At 36.2% G+C, this 19,982-nt stretch overlaps 3 protein-coding genes across 7 annotated transcripts in view; 2 read left to right on the plus strand and 1 right to left on the minus strand.

Annotated features, from left to right (window-relative positions):
- LOC120330887 (uncharacterized) overlaps positions 1 to 19,982 on the plus strand; it is a 394,767-nt gene that overhangs the window by 271,151 nt on the left and 103,634 nt on the right. The window lies entirely within an intron of this gene.
- Positions 1 to 19,982, minus strand: part of LOC120330257 (uncharacterized) — a 292,402-nt gene that overhangs the window by 231,128 nt on the left and 41,292 nt on the right. The window lies entirely within an intron of this gene.
- The window catches only part of LOC120332025 (uncharacterized), a 30,865-nt gene continuing 15,262 nt past the window's right edge, over positions 4,380 to 19,982 (plus strand). Inside the window, exons 1-6 of the mRNA XM_078113740.1 lie at positions 4,380 to 4,493; positions 8,829 to 8,934; positions 9,200 to 9,364; positions 10,166 to 10,256; positions 10,651 to 10,703; positions 16,395 to 16,457. Coding sequence (XP_077969866.1) covers positions 4,380 to 4,493; positions 8,829 to 8,934; positions 9,200 to 9,364; positions 10,166 to 10,256; positions 10,651 to 10,703; positions 16,395 to 16,457 — 592 coding nt within the window. The remainder of the gene's footprint in view (positions 4,494 to 8,828; positions 8,935 to 9,199; positions 9,365 to 10,165; positions 10,257 to 10,650; positions 10,704 to 16,394; positions 16,458 to 19,982) is intronic.

A 19,982-nucleotide genomic window follows, 5' to 3' on the forward strand; every position in this document is an offset into this window, starting at 1 on the left:
TGCTTCTTTAATATGTCTAGGGTTTTCTTCCAGTGTAGTAGCGGAGTTATGATGTGTGGTTTTGCGTTGTTGAAATTCTCTCCGATGTAGTCTTTCCTTAATAGGTCGAGTTGTTGGTCAGTTCTTGAGAAGATAGTGTTGTTTTGGTCGATTTCGCCGTAGATTTATTGTAAATACTGTGAAATAATTTTTCCATTCTGATATTTTTAAAATTACTGGTAGGTTTGGTAAGTCGATACCTCCTTCTTTTATTGGCAGGGTTAAGATAGTTAATTTTTTTTAGTCATTTGTCGAATTTGATTCTTATGCTTTGATTCGAGTGGCGTGGTTTGAGCTAGGTAAAGCATTTTGGGTAATATAGTTGTTTTTTTAATTATTTTTCGTTCTCCAAATGTATACGGTCTGTGCCCAATGTTATGTAGAATGGTTTGGCACTTATTGATTTTGTTGTGCCATACTGTGCCTCTTGATGTGTTTATATACTTGATTCCCACTAGTTTACCCAGTTTATCTGGAGGTTGTACTGGTCAGTCGCAAAACATAGACCTTTAGTTTTAGATGAGTTTAATGGATACTCCTGAAGTATGCGCACCAAGATGTCGCATGACCTGAACCCTGACCTGGTACACAACCTGGGTTCAGGTTGTGCGCCATCTCGGTGCGCATACTTCAAGAGGTCCGTTTAATGACATACCGGAAGCTCCTCTGTCTCCTCTTAGAAGCGTCATAGTTTTGGAGAAATGTCCATTTACCAATATTTTTGATTTTTATTCCTTCCCAATAGATAGTTTGAATATAAGAGATGATCTTGCTTGGCATGCCGTATTTTTGTAGGGTAAAAAACCTAAAATCATGATCAATAGAGTCAAAAGCTTTTCGAAAGTCTAAGGAGATTATTGATCCTTTTCTTTGGTGTTTGGCTCTTGCAACACTTTCTCTCAAAATAAGATTTAGGTCGGTGATATTGTTTGGTGGTCTCGCGAATTGGTGATGAAGTGTAATTTCTGGTAGAATGGATTTTGTCCTGTTAGATACAATTTTGTTAAGAATCTTCAAACTTAAATCATAATTAAGTAGTGTTATGAGCCTGTATTTACTATGTCAGTATTGTCTACTTTTTTATAATTCAAATGAAAAATTCCGTTAGTAATTTCAGTTCCTTTGGGCTCTGCATACATTTCGGTAATGATGTTTACTAATTGTTTTTGGATAATAGGGCAACAAGTTTTATAAAATTCAATACTTACTCCTGGGGATTTGTTAGATTTTATTTCTTATATCACTCTTTTATTTCTGTTGCGTAGATCGCTTCCACCAATTGTTCTTTTTGCTGTTCTTTCAGTACTTTTTGGATGTATGAGATGAAGTACTTTTTTGTGTTGGGCATGTGTTCCTGCTTTTGTATAGGGAAGAGTAAAAACTTTCAATTATATCCAATTTTTGTCTAATATTTGTTTTTACGGTGCATTTATCGTCTTTGAATTTAGAGAGTTTGGGTCTATTTTTGATTTTGGAGAAAAATAGTTGCAAATTTTTAATGGAGGGTGTCAAATTGTCTATTTTGGACTTTATCTTGACTTTGTCCTTTATAATGACTTTATCAAATAATCAAATCGGATTCCTCTCGTGCAAAAGGGTGTGCTGCTGGGATTTGAAATTTGGCTCAATCAGCTTTTTTTCGGTGTACGTAACTTTTCCGAATAAGGCCTTTTTTGCTACTAGAATACCATAGATTCTAAAATAATAAAAAGCTTGAGTTCTATTTGTGTGAAAAACTTCAGGTAAACCTCTTTAATATTAAATAATCAAATCATATGCCTTTTGTTCGGAAAGATGTGCTGCTGGGATTTGAAAATTGGCTGAATTAGACTTTTTCGCTTTACGTAATGTTTCCAAATAAGGCCATTTTTGCTATGAGTATACCTTATTAGATCATAAAATTAAAAAGGCTTAGGTTTTATTTGTGTGAAAAACTTCAGGTAAAGTTCTTCAATATTAAATATTCAAATAGGACGTCTCTTGAGCAAAGGGAGTTCTGCTGGGATTTGAAAATTGACTAAATTAGCCTTCTTCGCTATACGTAATTTTTCCGAATAAGACTCTTTTTTGCTACGAGAATACCCTAAATTCTAAAATAAAAAAAAACTTAGCTTCTAGTCATGTGAGAAACTTCACGTAAACCTATTTTATAATAAATAATCAAATCGGATGCCTCTTGTGCTGAAGGGAGGGATTCGAACGTTGCCTAAATTAACATTTTTGACCTTTGTAAATTGCATAATTTTGTTGGTACCATTTTCATAATATTAGCGTGTATTAATGACACGATTGCACATAATTCTGGGAATTTGTCATATCTTAACTAAAAGACTAATATTACGCTCTATTAATATAGCACAGACTTTATGTTGATCTTTAACATATCCAAATTACTATATTACGATAGTGTTCGACATATAATAAACTGACTTCTGAATTCAACGCCAGCGAGACATATTGAGACAAAACAATTTTTTACGATTTGATTGCTACATGTATTAAAGAATTTGCCATATACTACAAAATGCATGTAAAACTTCCTAAATTAACAAGATATAATATCATGAAGTTCAGCGTTTGTTACGTAATACAATACACATTTTGAAACGAAGTAAAACACTTATACGGCTACGAATTGCTTTAATAACTAGACTGGTTAATGTGCCTTGTGTGAAATTTAAGACTCGCCCATGTTTTACAGTTTACACCACCACTCTTCAATGGACCTTTCCCCGAGCATCGACTTCCTTGTTTACTTGGTGACATTGGCCAATCAGCAAGATGCAAAAAGTGATGTAGTTTCGCATCCGCTAAGACAGATTTTCAGGCAGGGTCGTAAACATTACCTCGTTTTGGCGTTTTTGAATTCTATTCGTTAGTTTTCAGTTGTGTTTCGGATATTCAAATATATATCAAATAATTCAATGATCACTTTGTTTTTTTATGAGTGTCGGTTTAATCGCAGTATTCAAAAATTAGTGTAGAAATAGCTGTGATAGACTAGGCTAAAATTCTTTACCGGTAATTTTGAAAAACAAATTGCTGAATGCTATGAATCATTCAGCTGGTTTGAAACAAGTACTCAATTTTACAGGCGCCAACTCGCAAAACCCCTCCTAAAATAAGCATCGAAAATTTTGCAATGGTAAAGTATAAGAAGGATTTTGCGAGTGTCAAAGGTCGGGGAAAGGTCCATAAGTACAAAGCTGTAATACCACCCCTCAATGAGCACTAAACCAAGATTTAACGCACCCTACGCAAAATTAGAAGAAGGTTTGCTACTAACTTAACAGCAGAGATGAGCGGAGTCGGGTTTCAGACTACGAATCCGTCCTAATCCAAAATTAAAATTTGAATTCGGAGTCCGACTCCGAACAAGGAAAACTATGACTCCTGATTAGCAAATCAAATTTTGACATATTTTAGTGTTCACTACAGCAGCAACATCAAAAACGTGCTGCGCTGATGTATTTTATGTTCATTACACACACATCTGAACCCTTGAAAATATTCATTATTATGTTTCCCAAACTCACCATATGCTAAAACAATTTTTACAGAAGTTTGGGAATATTAGTTTGCTTGAAGCTTGGTTACCCCAGATTATTCCCTATTTGATTAAAGCAACCCTTGACTGGGTTAGGCCTTCGATAGCGAAAAGGAAACTAAGTTTAAAAAAAAGATGAACTACACCGCCGCATCGTCGAATCCTGCCACAGAAGAAGTTTCCGCTGCAACATCTCGACCTCGGACGCTCTTTCTAAAGACCGACGAAGAAATTAGGATTTCCTTACGATGAGGGCCGTTCTCCAAAACAACGCGTCAACAAGAGAGTTCTGCTATCAGATCAAAGGGCTGTTTGGAGGTCGCAGAGGGACCTGGATTCTCACTTTTGCGGCAACTGACAGCCCAAATTCCAGTTGCAGAGAAAGTTATCTTTCTTCTACAAGTGGGCAGATACAAACGGCTAGAGCACTATTGACGTATAACTGGTCTTGAAGATCAGCCAGCTAGGATGTGGAACGGTCAGAAATGCTGTGAAGAATTGGTATCGATGGACCCATGTTTACAACGGGCACATGTCATTCCTAATAGACGGTTCCAAAAAAGATCGTCTGCCAGAATACGTGGTAGTGAATGGCGTCATCTGTATATGTTCTCTGCCACGAGAATTATACATCCCAACATGTGGGAAGAGTCTAACCACCGGCCATGTATACAGCAAATGCCAGACAGAGGCCGTTTGTAAGTATTACAAAGCACCGGGCCACATGCTAAAATAATGTCAAAAACAAAAGCGTGACTATCCAGTGCTTACCAATCTTGTAACCGGACGGAACATGCCTCCACAGAGAAGAAAAACCCTGCAAAAAGATTCGCAACAACAGAGCCATAATGACGTACAACCTGCTGAAACAACAGAGCAGAGACAGAATGATGCACAACCTGCTGAGGCAATTAATATTAATGTGCCCACAAAGCCTTCTTATTCACAGCGGTGAAATTTTTGTAAGCGTGTGTGCAGTTATCTGCACATTCAGTGTCCATTCGTTTTTATGTAGGACTTTGTTATCGATCAGTTATCGATCGTGATCTATTTTGAAGATTTTAGTCGATCGCGGTCGAAAGCAGGTTGGCCACCCCTGGTATACACAATGGAGATCTCTATTGAAGAGCAAATGATCCATGAAACTTCCGTCGGCATAGTCTAGGTATGAAGGCATTAGGGCTGGATTCCAGACTTTGTCGTCCTGATCCATGACTTGGTCACCCCATGACTTCGGTGTTCACAACATTCACATTTAAACATTGCAAAGTCTGCATGGAACTAATTCTTTGTAGCCACAATTACATTCAAGTATTTAACAATATTTTTCGCCAAAAGCATGTTCCATCTGTTCATTGAACAGTTATAGTGTTCATCATAACAGTGAACAGGTGTACAGTGTACGGTGCATTTCTTTGGTAATACACAACAAATTCATGGCACATAAAGGCATATGAGTTATTCGCTGCAACCCGACAACCGCATCCAAACACCGGTTCAGGCTTGTACATCGGTGGTAAACATGGATTCATTAATGGTCTCATCCTGACAATGCACGATTACCGTATGTTTTAATAATTATGTACAGACAAATTAAGTCCGTTTGAGTTAAGCCTGTACGTACGGTGCATCTATCGGCTACTGTATATTATAGATTTAGTTGGGGCCCGGGATTATTGAGAATTTATAAGCCAGTCGTTATATTTTGAATATATATATATATATATTTGCCAAGTCGAATATCCCAGGGCCAATATGGAATATAGTAATTTGATATTTTTTTGTCCATATATAAGTGTATTAGATAGTTTTGGATGAAAATTTCAATTTAGGTTAAAATGTCTGAGTTCGAAATACAATTGCTTTATTTGAATTCCGTTTGGTTGGGACTCTTGATTGACTCCGGTTAAGCGAGAATATTCCCACCCCTGATCCGATCCTGTTTGTTGAAAACCATGCCGGAGTCCTGTTTTTCGGACTCCTAAATCCTGTTTTTGCTCAACACTACTTCACAGTGGTCAATATGTCCCACGTCTCCTATTGTGCGTCCGTCACCATCATTGTTTTGACTGTCACAAATGGGCGCGCTCCGATTCCCCCCCCCCCCTCCAACTCCCGGTGTTTCTTGTGCCCTTATTTGGTCAGGTTCAGTTTGGTCTTATTTCGGTCCATTTATTTTCTTTGGCGTAGCCCGTTCTAGTTGAGATGTTTAAGTATGAATATTTTACCCTTCTTGGTCATTATTTTTATCAGTTTTGCCAACTTTTTTGTTATGATTATTTTACTCTATTTTTCTTCCTGTTCCAAGCTTTGTGTTCCGATTACATTTATACTATCCCTGTCCCAATTGTTGCTTCTCAACTGCTTTCCTCTTTTCCCATCATTTCGGCCAGCTGGTCTTTTCAGTATTTTCTCTTTTTCCATCAAGGATGTGTGAAACCTTCGATTGACTCCCCTATGTGTTTTGTCTTCAGTCTGAATTGTTTTATCTACATCCTTTAATATTCTTTTGTTGAATCTACCCAGTTTGCTGGACATTGGAGGCGCATGTGCCCAGCTTCGTTACAATAGCTACAGCTCTCTATCTACCCGGGATACTTAACGAAAAGCTTACAGCCCCGAAGAAAAATATAGCTCTTAATAGGGTTATTTACAACGTATTCTCTATTTGTTACAATTCTTCTTTTGCTGTTTCTGATCCCTTTTTTTGTCATTTAGAATTTAGATGTGATATTAAGTCCGGTTTTCCGTGGTCATACCATATGTAATTCAAAATAGCGTTGTCAATCATTCGAGTCGGTATCCAATTAATATATATGGGGATTTTATTTGGAATTAGGAGTCTGTGGGCGGAGAGATGCTTCCCTTCCTGTTTCATTTGTCAAATTTTTCTATCCATCTGCAATGCTTTTTATCTACTTACGAAGCTAATTTCGAGGGCCCCATTGGGATATTGGACCACACCTTCTATTTCATCGATCTCAACGTCGATTTCGTCCAAGAATTTTTATAACTCCTCTCTCTCTTTACCTGTTTTTGAAATTTAAATCTGATGTCGCAAGATCTATCAACCCAGAGTGCTTTGTTGGGTACGTTTTGTGGCATAACTGCGTGTTTCAGACATGTCGCGCGAAAACAAAGCTTAATCAAGACGCAAACTTTGCCTCCTTTACCACGTCCTGAAATGTTTGTACTTTTCGAAAATGATAAAATGATATATTTACGTCATTTGTCGCTTACCAGTGCATGCCACAGGCGTAACATCTTTAAATAATATGAAAAGTGGATCGATGGGAGAGTTGTTTGATGAGAGTTGAGAGATGTTTTTTTCTCTTTTCTCTCTCTTGTTACGAAGGTAGGGGAAAGCATGACGTAGTCAATGAACCACCGTATTCCACTGCAATGAAATTAGCTTCTTTCACTTACCAAACCATTGCGGTAACTCATCTCATGATCAGCGTATATATTACCGTAAATAATCAGGAAAATGTGTTGATAACGATTGGCGCAATCACACCTGATTCCAACTTTTACTGATCAAATGACTAAAAAGTATGAGAGATAAACATATCAAACATGGCCAACTTGGAAATGCATCGTAAATCGTGAATAATTTGTACCTACGAATGCTATGTGCTGTGTCAAGCTCGGTTTCAACATAGGCTAATTTTTTTTTCAGCTCTGATAAAAAAGATAATTTAGATAAATAATTTGCATATTGGCGGCATATTGTAGATATCGCATTAGCCGATGAATCAAACAAGCGAAAAACATCTGTAGTTGGCGAGATGGAGACGCAAAATAGCACTCCCGAAATAATATTTTACATGAGCAATTCTTGAAAATTTTATCTTAAACTTAAGTACTACTGTGTATAGCAGAAGGTTAAGTGCTAATTTTAACTATTTAACTTGACGTTTTTTTGCGTTATGTTTCACAAAACAAATCTACAATGATCATGATAGTTGTAGTACTCAAGTGAAATTCACAATTGTTTTTACGGAATTTGCAAATTCAATACTTCAGATGACGATTTTGAATACTTCAGTCACGCTTTCGAATACTTCAGTCACGCTATATTCATTGCTCCACAAAAACTTCAAAATGCAAACGAAATTAATTTCGTTAATAATAGGCTTTTTAACACCTTCGATATCGGGATTCCACAGCTGAGGATAAAAACGCCCATATGAGCGCACTGTCAGGAAATTGGTAACAGTTTTCTCTTTTTTAGTAATATATATTTGTTGCAAGTGGCAATAATTGACCGTTCGCTATTGCGTTGTAATTGGGTTGCTTTCCTTACTACTGTATTATTGCAAGGAAGGAAATTTATGTATGGTAAATTGATTGTAGTTGTTTGCCCGGATTTGAAATCATCTAATATGTATCAGAATGGCATATCAAGTCGGGTTAAAATAAAATTTTGTCATACCTCTCACTAGAAGGTCGCGATCTACCAAGCGGTATTGCAACAAATAGGTGCTACTTTTGTCTGTTAGGCAGTTATATTTAACTTCGAGTTGGTTTGTATTGAATGAATCACCTACGCTTGATGTGTCCAAGTGACCGAAAACTGACGACATTACGAGGTTTGCCCCTTCTAACATCAATAAGAAAAATGGAATGAGAGAGAGAACAAATATGAGAGAAACTCTATGGTTTTCACTGTGACATCCAATGAAAAACTAAAAAACTGACTGTGGCACGAAAAGTGGTTTAATACGCAATTGAACATTTTGTCGTTCATTGCTTGAGTTCCGATGGTACCATCGGTGCATTAGTATCATGGCGTCGGTCGCGGATAAAAGTTAAGTATTCGAACGAATCTTGATTGAATTTTGGCAAAAATGTATGCTTCGATATATCACCTGCTAAATGATTCACATTTTTGACGCAGAAGACTCAAAGTATCCTTGCTAGAGGTTGTAAAAGGAGATAATCCTTGTCACAATGAAAAATTTGTCGAAATATCAAACTACGTTGACAAGATAAATTTTAAAGATGCATACGTCGTGGGGAATGCGGAAACCCGGCAACCGTATTTCAAAATCGATAGACATTCGTGTCTTTTAGAGGCGCGAGTATCGTGATCACTTGTGATTTGTAATAAGGCAATATACTCTCATTATTTAACTTAGTGTTTGCAACTGAAAATATAATATTACCAAAAATTTACAATTTCCTTACTAACAAACTGTTTCATCAAATTTAAAATAGCTGAAAGTTTTTTTGGTAATAGAATGAGATCTCAATAGCAAAATTATCTTCCAATACATTCATCACTGTTAAATTTTACATTTTTTATGCAGGGCGTGACGAGTGCTGGTGCAATAGTAACGAAGAAAGTAAGTTAATTGTTATAAATAAGATGCTTTAATTATCTTATCGAACGAGGATTCTGGCTATCGAGTGACTACAACAACTTGAATGTATAAAAATATGTACAAATTTTTCTTTTAATCTGAGCCAATTTTTAGCTTCGACGACACAACACACTGGTTTAGCGAAATATATATACAAACAAAGTATTTCATTAAATTTGCATCATTTAAAAAATTGCTACAGATTTAATACTTTATTTGGATTTATATGTATATTGCTTGCTTCCAGGAAAAGAACTGTTGAATGAAAAATGTTTTCACTGTCTGAATGATCCGACCATCATAAAGTTTGGTAACCTGTGCGATGGTATTTTTCATTGTCCCGATTTATCTGACGAATGCATATGTAGAAAACGAGGCCCCCCACCTGAAATATGCAATCACGTAGACAGGGGTAAGTAAGACTTTGCTTCGTGATATAAGTTTTTTTCACAAGATTTTGCATGAAGACATAAACGTAATATGTAATACATCAGAGTCAATAGCAATTTAACATTGTTAGAGAATATATGAAAAGCATATGTTACATAATTAGTCCCTGTTATGTGGTTTGATAGAAAAAACCACCGGTCTGCAATAAAGTCTTGCAGAATGCCATCGTCGCATAGGTTGTAAAGATGTAAAATTTTTAAATTTTGCAAAATCACAAATAGGAATTTAGTCTTTCTCACGTATTTATTAATTTTCCGTATTAGACGCAGGGCAGTCAATGCTAAAAATCTCTGCATGTTACGCAAATACAAAAAATTTATTTTGTTCCATTCATTCTAATATTTTGCTGCCGGTTTGCTAATATTAGTATATATGATGAATAAATTGGTAACGTTCAAACGGAATATACATGTTGAGAACCACTTCGTTAAAGTGTGCCGTTGAATAGTCGTTTGTTTTGTAATCCGGAACAAACAATTCAGCGGCTCCACCAGTTGTAAGCACATAAGCCGTTCAATTTATTTTATGTTAAATACTTTCTGTCATATCCTATCAAATGCTGTTGACATATTCAAGGTATTTTACATGTTCTTTCTTTTTCGATATTGTTTACGTTATCACGGTCAACATATCAGCGACTCGAAATTAAGACAACAAGCATATTGTTTGTCGGTTCATATAGATTTTTGAGTCGAGTTCTGATATTCCGGGAAGCTCGCTCTTACAAAATTTTTATACCCGATAATCAGATATTTCTATTCAGATAAAAATCAACCTCTATCGCCGCAATGGAAATGTAGCACAGGCAACAATTCGCATAAATACATCACAACATCACAGATTTGCGATGAGAGGTAATAATTACTGATTGCAATAATTCAGACAATTTTAGCCGCCAAATTACAGATATTTCTGCATTCTGGACTTCCACTGAAATAACTTTAAATATTTTCACAGTGCATCTCACTAACGTTACTTTACACACTATACCAAAGTCAATTTCACTATAACAAGCGTATCAAAATTGAAAATTTCGGATTAAGACCCATGACCCGCTTGAAGAATAGACGGTCTATTATTTCGAAGATAATTTGGTTACTCTAAACATAGTTTCCCTAATATGATGTGAAAATTAATAACTTTTGTGTCGATTCGACTTTTTGTATTTGATTCGCGTAGAAGGCGAAGATGTGAATGCAATAAATAAAATAAATTACCAACCATAATTTTTATTCAAATACTTTTTAGAGTCGAGTGCGAGGATGCGTCGGATGAAACAAATTGTGAAAACAATTGTGCAGGTAAAACATAATTCAAAAATTTGTCAAAAGGGCTTGCATGACCAGAAAATACTATGCTGATTTATCGCAGTTTGTACAAATAATTTGACATCATTCCACGTCCAGTTTTTGGTAGATATATTTTTTCAGGTGAACTGGTATACCACTAAAAATCATTTGCTGATGACACCAATAATTATCATTATATTTATTAAATAGTAAAGCTGAAAAACTTTAAAATGGTACAATAATAACGAGTCTTTGCATCAGGTATAATAACGCTTTGTTCTTTTAAAAATACCGGCCGAGACCGTGTACTGAGATTACATTTTGTGATGTCTACCGTACCGTGTGTACTCAATGGACGCAAGCAAAACCAAAGCAATGTCATCGTGAAAAACAAATGAGCGTTTCTGATCAATAAATTAGGTATACGAAATACAAAAATTGCCGAATGGTGCCAAATAGTTGGAACAAATCCTTTTATCGGATCACCCTGATTTCGAATAATTTGGGAATCGAATCCTTTGGATTCAGTGTTCTGATACCCATTTATTCTTCACACAAAACAAAATGTTCGTTCGTGCTTTTTTGCAATTGCTGTCAATTCACCTCTTCAAGAAATATTTGACTTTTTCCGTATACAATTTCGGGTGATCTACAGAAACCATACCCTCACAAATACAAGCATTTTTATTTTTGTCATTTATATTGGTCTATCTATGTCTATCATATTGGGAGTTGAGTTTTATCTGTTCTCAAATAAATTCTCAATAAATGAACATTTGTGCGACGAAAGAAGTCATAAGATATATTGATATAAGTGAATCATTGTATTTAATATATTAAGACAAATTTACCGTTAATAGTGAAACAAGGAAACGCTGAATTCTCTTGTTCTGATTGTAAACACACCCCTTTAAAGTTGAAAACGAAATCAGTTATGACCGATAAGAACAAACCATACAAATTGCGCCATCCTCCCACAAAAAAAAAAGGTTTTAGAAATCTGGGACGTTTTGCGTAAACATTTTATTCTCTTTAGAATATGTTCTAAATCTAGATGACCTTCCCGGCGACCAAGAATTCCAATCTTTAATTTGTCAGTTGTTTGGGAGTGTTTTTATACACATTTTATACACACACCCGGGGTGCGAGGGATGGGACGCCTTCCCTCAATATTTTTTTCTGAACCTGAACACATCTAGTGTTTCACCTACAAAATTATCATTGTGTTTTCAAGGAGCGATAGTCGCAACTCGCAGCGAGAACAAACGATTGTTATAGGTTTCTCTGTGATAACTATTTTCTTACAATAATGTACTCGTGGACGTCTGATGCATCCTCGCAGTCGACCCTAAAAAGTATTTGAATACTCAATTTTTGCCGCTTGGCCTATCTTTTTACGTTACGAATTTCATGGACAGCTCGAGTATGATTTGGTGACAAACATCATTGCTTTTACTATATTGCAGGGGTGGCCAACTTGCTTTCGGCCGCAATCGACTAAAGTTTTCAAATTAGATAGCGATCGACTGGTATGTAATATAAGGCCATTCACAAAAACGAACGAATATGCAAACAACTGTACACACATATTCACCGCTGCCAATAAGCTCGACTCTGTGGGCGCACTTTTGTTCTATTTAATTTGATTATGTAATTGTACACGAAGTAAATTTTCATCATTTATTTGAGATTTATTCGAATCATACAATTCAGATCTACATCCTGCCCCATTTTTGTAGTCGAGTGTTGAAAGTTCTTCAAAAAATCTGGCCAAATATCCATATTATCTGAAAAGCAAAAAATAACTATTCTCAAACTATAAATGTTTCATGACTACTTGCACTTGAGTATCTAATTTACAATTTCCTCCAAGTTCGATTGCTTAGAATCGGAAAAATATTAGGCGTTCCGATCCCACTGTTACAATTTACGAATACAGTTTATCACACTTACTCTCGGTGTGAGACAACAACATTCGCATACTGAAGAAGCTATTGTAGAATCGTTTCTCAGTCAAGATTTACTATATTCGGCAAGTTTATTATTCATAAACCATAACAGCGGCGAAAGTTTTATTTGTTAGGTGAAAATGTGCTCTAACGGGTTTCTGCAGACTCAAATACTGCGCAGGATGTATATATAGTATTTTACCCATGTACAGTACTGTATTCGTCCTGTTTTACAGCACAACAGGCGCTTCATGAAACTGGTTCAATGCCAAATTTTGGGGTATGTTATTGAATTCACTCAATATCAGACGCGATCGACTACTCGAGACGGGGCAGTCGACCGGTAGATCGCGACCGACGTGTTGAACATCGCTGCTTTATTGCAACGTCGTTTTTAAACACTGAAATTGACATATAAGATTTTCATGCCTCAAAAACGACCTAAAATATGACCGTATTCAGTGCTTGAGATGTGAAATAATCGCCCCACTCCACCGCACTTTTTATGGAGAGCAATTCACTAAATTAAATGAAGTTTTTATTAAGTTACATTGCAGTGGCTTTACGGCGACATTAAATTACAAAACGCTAGGTGTTGGCAAAGAAAATATTTTTATTAAATATCGAATATTTTTAATATCTAACAGGAGTCCAGAACGCTAGCCATCCTAATGTTTGTAATTTACATTTTCGCCCATATATTCCTTTACAATTATCAATTCTCACACAACGGCAGATATCGAAATTTGGTTTTTATATACCTGGCAGAACTAAGCGTTCGCATCGAAGACGTATGTTCGTATGTTAACGACAACTATTAAGGAGTAAATTCAGGACAAACTTATTTTATTCTGATTTTTATCTTTTACATCGTCATTGCATTCATCATCACCGTTTGTGAATTAACCCTCCCAATTTCAAACGAACAATATTATCTTGACTTACACCGGTATGTGGATATTTATAAAGACAATAGTTGTCTAACGCATTGGTTCCCAAACTGTTGGTCGCGAACCCGGACGGGGTCACGTGAAGATTTTCCGGGGTCGCCTAATTTCTGTTAAACATGCGCATACAAGTGACTAGGATTTGAAAGTTGGAAAGTGAAATTTGTTTCAGTCGGCAGGTTTGGTACAAGTGCATAACTTCGTATTTTTCAGAAATAACTCGACCATTTATTGTCGAAACGGCGCTAAAATTACTGGGTAAAGATGGTCGGCAGGTACCGGTATCAGTAAATGTAATTGAGTGACAAGGTTGCGATCTTCAATAATGTATTTTTCCTTTCATAGTTTTTTTGATCATGTTACATCCGAATGAGTAGTTGACCCGCTTTTACGCAAAACAGATTTTTCCAGGCTGCGAGAAATTATGTTGGTTTGTTCATTTGTACTAGTGTTGCCGCTTGGTTAACAAATATACAAAGCAAAGTTGCTTTATTTGACGGTTGGCCCTTAACTAGGTGTTCGTTCGACAAGTATGGTATTAATTGCCAGGCGGTTCCTGGGCCGGGTAATTACACTTTAGGTTTCGATCAGTTGCGAAAGCCCTTTTTTAATTCGCGCACGTGTCTAAATTCTACAGTAGACTAGGTCTTTTGTCAACATCGCCTCCACATAGAAGCAAACATCTTCGTATTGCAATATTTGTAGTTAGACGTCTTATACATAATTTGAAAGCGCTTCGAGCAGTCATACACGAAACCACAACAAGTTTAAGCACAATAAAAGGTACTTAGAAGCTGTGATTCCGTACATGTTTTTCCTGTTTTACGTTCATGCTCTGTTTCACTTTCGAATTAATAATGGAGCAATCTGTAATATGTTAACATTGACCTGAAAATAATAAAGACACGGTACTAAATAAGATTTCAAATTTTACTATTTCCAAAGTATCGTACGCATGCTCACAATCTACCACATTTTATCAAGTCCGTCTATGTCTCGCCAAAAAACTCTTATAATTATGATCTAAGAGATTTTTACGCCGTGGTTTACATACGATGTGTCTTGTCCATGTGTCTACAAATCTTCCGAGTTTTCCTAGTTTTTCCGGCGCATTGCCGGACTTGTTCGTATATATTTTTGGGCCAATGTTCACCGTCAACGTCTACTTGTAGTCGATATACAGGTACAATTGTTCCCATTGAGGCAATTGAAACTGACATACTGATTTTTCGCGAGTATCTGTAGGCTTTGATTTAATGAAAATTTGGGTCGCGATTTTCGCGGGGGCCGGGTTCACCTAATTATTTGTATTTGGCCCGCCTATATTAAACGTTGCACACACCTATTTTGAGGAAAGCCCAGAACTTCCCCAGTGCCACCACGAAACATTCCTTATTCACCGATTGAGCTAATTTATCTTCTTTTTCAACCCAACATGGACCGATTACGGCATGTTTGGAAATGGCTACTCATGCCGTGAGTGATACTGTGCACTTCAGCATAAAATCAATGAGGGCTTGACAATTTCAGCAACGGATGCTAGAATGTCTCTTATACGTTTTCACTCAAAGCAATGCTTGAATATGCCACATTTGACTCCAATGGTAAACGTACATTTGAACCCACGTACATTTGAACCCATGCGTATATCCGCGGGTTCAATCTATATGCGGGTGCTAGAACCCATGGGTTAGGGTGAGTATGAGTTCAAATATCCGTAAAACAAAAACAATTCCATAGGTGCAATTGTCATGGATTCAAATGTACGTGGGTTCAAATGTAATGGAACCGATTCCCATATTTAATGTTAGTTTGACGGTACGATAATTTCACAAGGGAGGGCGCTAGCGTTGGTGAGTTTGCTATCGTTGGCGCATGAGCCATTACGAGTGATCGGCGCTTTACTTCGGCAAGATCTCCTAATATCTGAAGTCAGGTGACCAGAAATGACATATGCAAATATTGTTACGCGAAGCTCACTAAAGTGCTCGTGGTACTAAAATATATCAGCATCAGACTGGTCATCATGGCTTGTTGGTATTCAACAAACGTCAAGACACTGTACGTATGACATAAACATAAGAATGGTATCGGTATGCAATAAGAAATGACGGAAACACAATGTTTTATTGCACGAAAAGCAACGCCCGAAACATATCTTTGAATTCTTATGTTTGTTGTTTTTGTCGTCGTTTTAGCTTTGATTTATTTGCGAAGTAAAACATTAGTCAACCACTTTGCCTTTATTGTTGTTATTCGCATTTTGGCGCAGGCATTGTCATATGAATCACATGCAACCTATTTTTGAATGCTAGGCTAAAATTAGCTGCCAGTACTTTAACTGACATCTGCTAATAGAGCAAAATGGCGATTTTGAAATAGAAAGACGCAAGGTATTGATGATCGTCTACCTTCCATGTATCTTTCCGAATCATAAATCTCATATATAAGGGCTTTTCAGAATTGAAAGATTTTATTGTTAATCTTGTGCTGCTGACATTAACTATATGTTGATGTTTGGTTGCGATCAATTTTAAAATAAATGTTAATTTGGACTTAGTCAGTCGATAATAAGCAATTAATCTAATTGTTGTTGTTCTTTTATGTGTCGGGATGTTATTCAATCTATGTCGATGATGCTTTTCTATTTACCATTGCTATAACTATAGTTCTTTTTCTAACAACGAATAATCGTAAAACTCATTTTTATGAACAATACCTATATTATAATTGTTTAGTCTTCAAAAGGTATTTTAGTGACCTTAAGTATGGGGTTTCTCTTTAATTATACCATCTTCTATTTTTAGGTTCAATATTGGCTGATGGGGAAGTAAAGACATGCAAGAAGGATTATCGGTGTCCGCTTTCAGGTTGATATATTTTATTGATTTAAATTAGCGCAAAATGGGAACGACTAAGTTCAAATTATTATTTACAACTTGGGCTGGACATTTTCGAAACACTGGCGTTTCGAAATCAAAACGAAATTTTGGCTTCGAAACGAAACACACGTTTGACACAAACAGTATAACATGGCACCACTGTAACCCATTAAATTTAATGTAAAACAACACATATTTTCCAGGATTAGGCAAGGTAGGCAAAAGCCTAAAGACCTCAACATCAACTTTTAAAATATTAGTCATTTTTGGTTGTTTTCAGACTTTAAATGCTTGTTCCGAAAATTTTGAGTTGCTTAATATAGTGCTGCTAAGGTAAACCTACTCTCCGATCCACCTGGATAATTGGAGTTCTATGCTATAGTATTTTACGCATTCATTCGGAAAAATGTATGATTGTACATCGTAATATGGTACCATAATTTTTACTATATTCTGCATATTTTATTTACTTTTCTAAAATCCAGGAACATAGGAATTCGTCTTCAATAATGTTATTAAACATTGCAGTTACAGTATTCTTGAGTTGTGGTACATTTTGGCAAGTTCGGAAAGAGAGCAACTAGGCACCCACACTCTAAATGAAAAAAGTGGTAATTCCAACCGAAATATTTGGTTCACAAGGTTTTCTACTTCTTCCTCCCTTTGGATAGGTGTTTGAAATTTCCACCCTAACAACCCCACCCAAATCGATAGGAAGATCAACCTTTTTGCAAGGCTGGAAACGTACTATACCACACAAAGGAAGCATGAAACCACGACAGGTTTTTAGGATTTAAACAATTTATTAAAACAGTAAATATTCGGCGAAATTGACTACTAAAGGTCGCAAATAAATACAGTCGTAATGAGAAAGTCAAGTTACGCCTTTTTTGTTTTTTGAATGGGAATTCTTCATTTGGCAGGAGCAGTAGGCATGCTACCTGATGAATGTCAAGCTTTTCTGCTACCTAATGGTATTTGTAGATTGAAAATCCTGTAACAAAGAATCCATCACTGCCATTGCTTTTGTGTAATTAAAGCTTCCATTCGAACTGTGATCTAGTGATGATCCAGAGTTCATCATTGGAATGGACTTACAATCTACAAATACAAAAAAAGAGATTAGATGAATATGTCTTTTGCAGTAGAAAAACGGTCGCATGTTAACTTCGAACATATTCAATAAAAATGTTTCCAACTGAATTGGAGTCCTTGTACTGGACAAGTAATTTATGATAGTAATTTATAAAAGTGCTGAACAACACAGACTAGCTATTTTTTCAGTTTGTCTTCTTACCAAGGTCATATTGAAATAGACGAATTTTACTAAACTAAGTTATATCCCAATCCACTAGGTCTAGACATAAGTAATACGTATTGATTCTAACTCTTCATGATTTTAAAGCATAGAGTGATATTATCATACATCTACATATAGGCTATATAGAGTCAAAAATTTCAACAATATGTTTGTAATGGTGACATTATTTCATTCAATCTCAACACTGTATTTTACACCCAAATACAACGCACTAGATTTAAAAACATGTACCATTATTAGACTTGCATATCACCGGATGAGAACACAAGGGGCCTAAGTCACATTTTTGGAAAATTCATCTTTTTTCAATATTTTGGGGTTTTGAGCCATGCTCTACAAGGTGGATGGTCTTGAAATCCTGAATTTCTGAATAATAAAAATTTCAGCTGGACCTAGGACTATAATATTTTGTAGAAGTTAAGAACAGAATGGGCCTAAGTCCAGCTTAAATTTTTATTATTGAGAAATTCTGGATTTCAAGACCACCACCTTGTAGAATGTAGAGCATGGCTCAAAACCCCAATGTTCAGAACCCCAAAATATTGAAAAAAAAGAGTCCTAAGTTCCAGTATGATGAGCATGAACATCAGAAATGAAATGTCCGAAACTTACATCCCTAAAAAATTATTCAGTGCAACTTAGGCCTAAGTCACCTTGTTTTACTTTGCATCCCATACAAAAAATTCAGAAGTTGTTGAGAACAGAATGGGCCAAAATCCTTCATGGGGGTAAAAAAGCTGGAAGGAATTGAAGCTGAAGTGCCAAAAAATATCGATTACAAAGATATTCTCATCCACACTAAAATAACCAGAGCTCAGGTATTCACTAAGTGTGAATATTTAGGAATTCGAAAATAAAAAAATTACAAATTGTTTTTTTGCATTTTTCTCAAAACTCGAAATTGTGACTTAGGCCTGTTCTGTTCTCATCCGGCGATATATTTATTGCATAAAATAACAAGACTCACCTATAAGTTGTTCACTGCAGCACTGCTCATCTGCTATATTTCTATTATTTAGTTCCTCTGCTATTATCTACTTGTAAGTCCCAATACTGTGATCATCTTCATTTTCAAGAAAATCAACATCCTGAATAGAAAGTTATGTGCTCAGTAGGCTACTGACAAAATGTATGATAGCTGTTAAAATTGTGTAATTTCAAGTTAAGCACAAAAGAAAAATAAGTTGTTCCCGCTCGACTCACCAAACATGTTATAAACAGATAAATAAGCCCAATACAGAAATAGCCTGTATAGAATCCTTTTGGCAAGTTTGGCAAATCAAAATTAGTTGAGATAGCTCCCGTTACTGGTACGAAGTTCAGAAGTTAGACTCGCAATATAAGTTACTGATAACGTTATATTTCTGTATTTATATAGTCTTATCGGGTCTGCTGAAGTATGCGCTGCAAGTAGTTCTAGTTGGCCTGGCTCAACAATATTTACATATGTAATTTCTAACCCCCACATGCAGACATGACTACGTCATCCAAAAGTTACAACACTGCGAAGTCGCAATGACGTAATACGGCCTTCAAAAGTATACGGATGGTTGCACAGACAGTTTTAAAATTCTGTATTTACCGTTATAGGCTATAGCAGGGATGGCGAACCACTGACCCGCGGGTCACAAAGTGACCCACCGCGTTTTATTTGTGACCCGCCAAGCGAAGGCACGAATAAAATAAAATGCTAATATATCAGTGATAAAGATTGATAAAACCGGCCTTAAATTAATTTAACAATAACTAAACTATTATAATGTACCGTCAATTGGACAGTCAGGGAGGGCTGCGATCGCTCATATTCAAAATGTTGATTTCGGGCCGGTACGGTAATTTTTAAAACCCCTAATCTTGTACGCATGTATGCACCGCTGTGTACCGTTATTCAGCTATTGGGCCTGACATCGTTTATGACATAACAATGCAATTGATCTGTTTATTTCTCGCAACGCCTGTCTTTTTTGAAAGTGCATCTGCAGACTGTTTTAGGGGTTATACGAGAACTAGGTGCTACTTTGCATTTTATTAGCTTCTCGCCTACAATGCCGTTGTGAAAACAAAATCTTTCAGACTTGAAAGGAAAATCTAGAAATATGAAATTACAATGGGGCAGTGTGAAAGTGGCTTAATGTGGTTGGGAGCTGATCGAAAATTATAACACCATCAAAGCGGAATTACCTCCCGACACT

The sequence above is a fragment of the Styela clava genome, chromosome 6 (genome assembly GCF_964204865.1).
Source record: "Styela clava chromosome 6, kaStyClav1.hap1.2, whole genome shotgun sequence".
In the NCBI taxonomy this organism is placed as follows: domain Eukaryota; kingdom Metazoa; phylum Chordata; class Ascidiacea; order Stolidobranchia; family Styelidae; genus Styela; species Styela clava.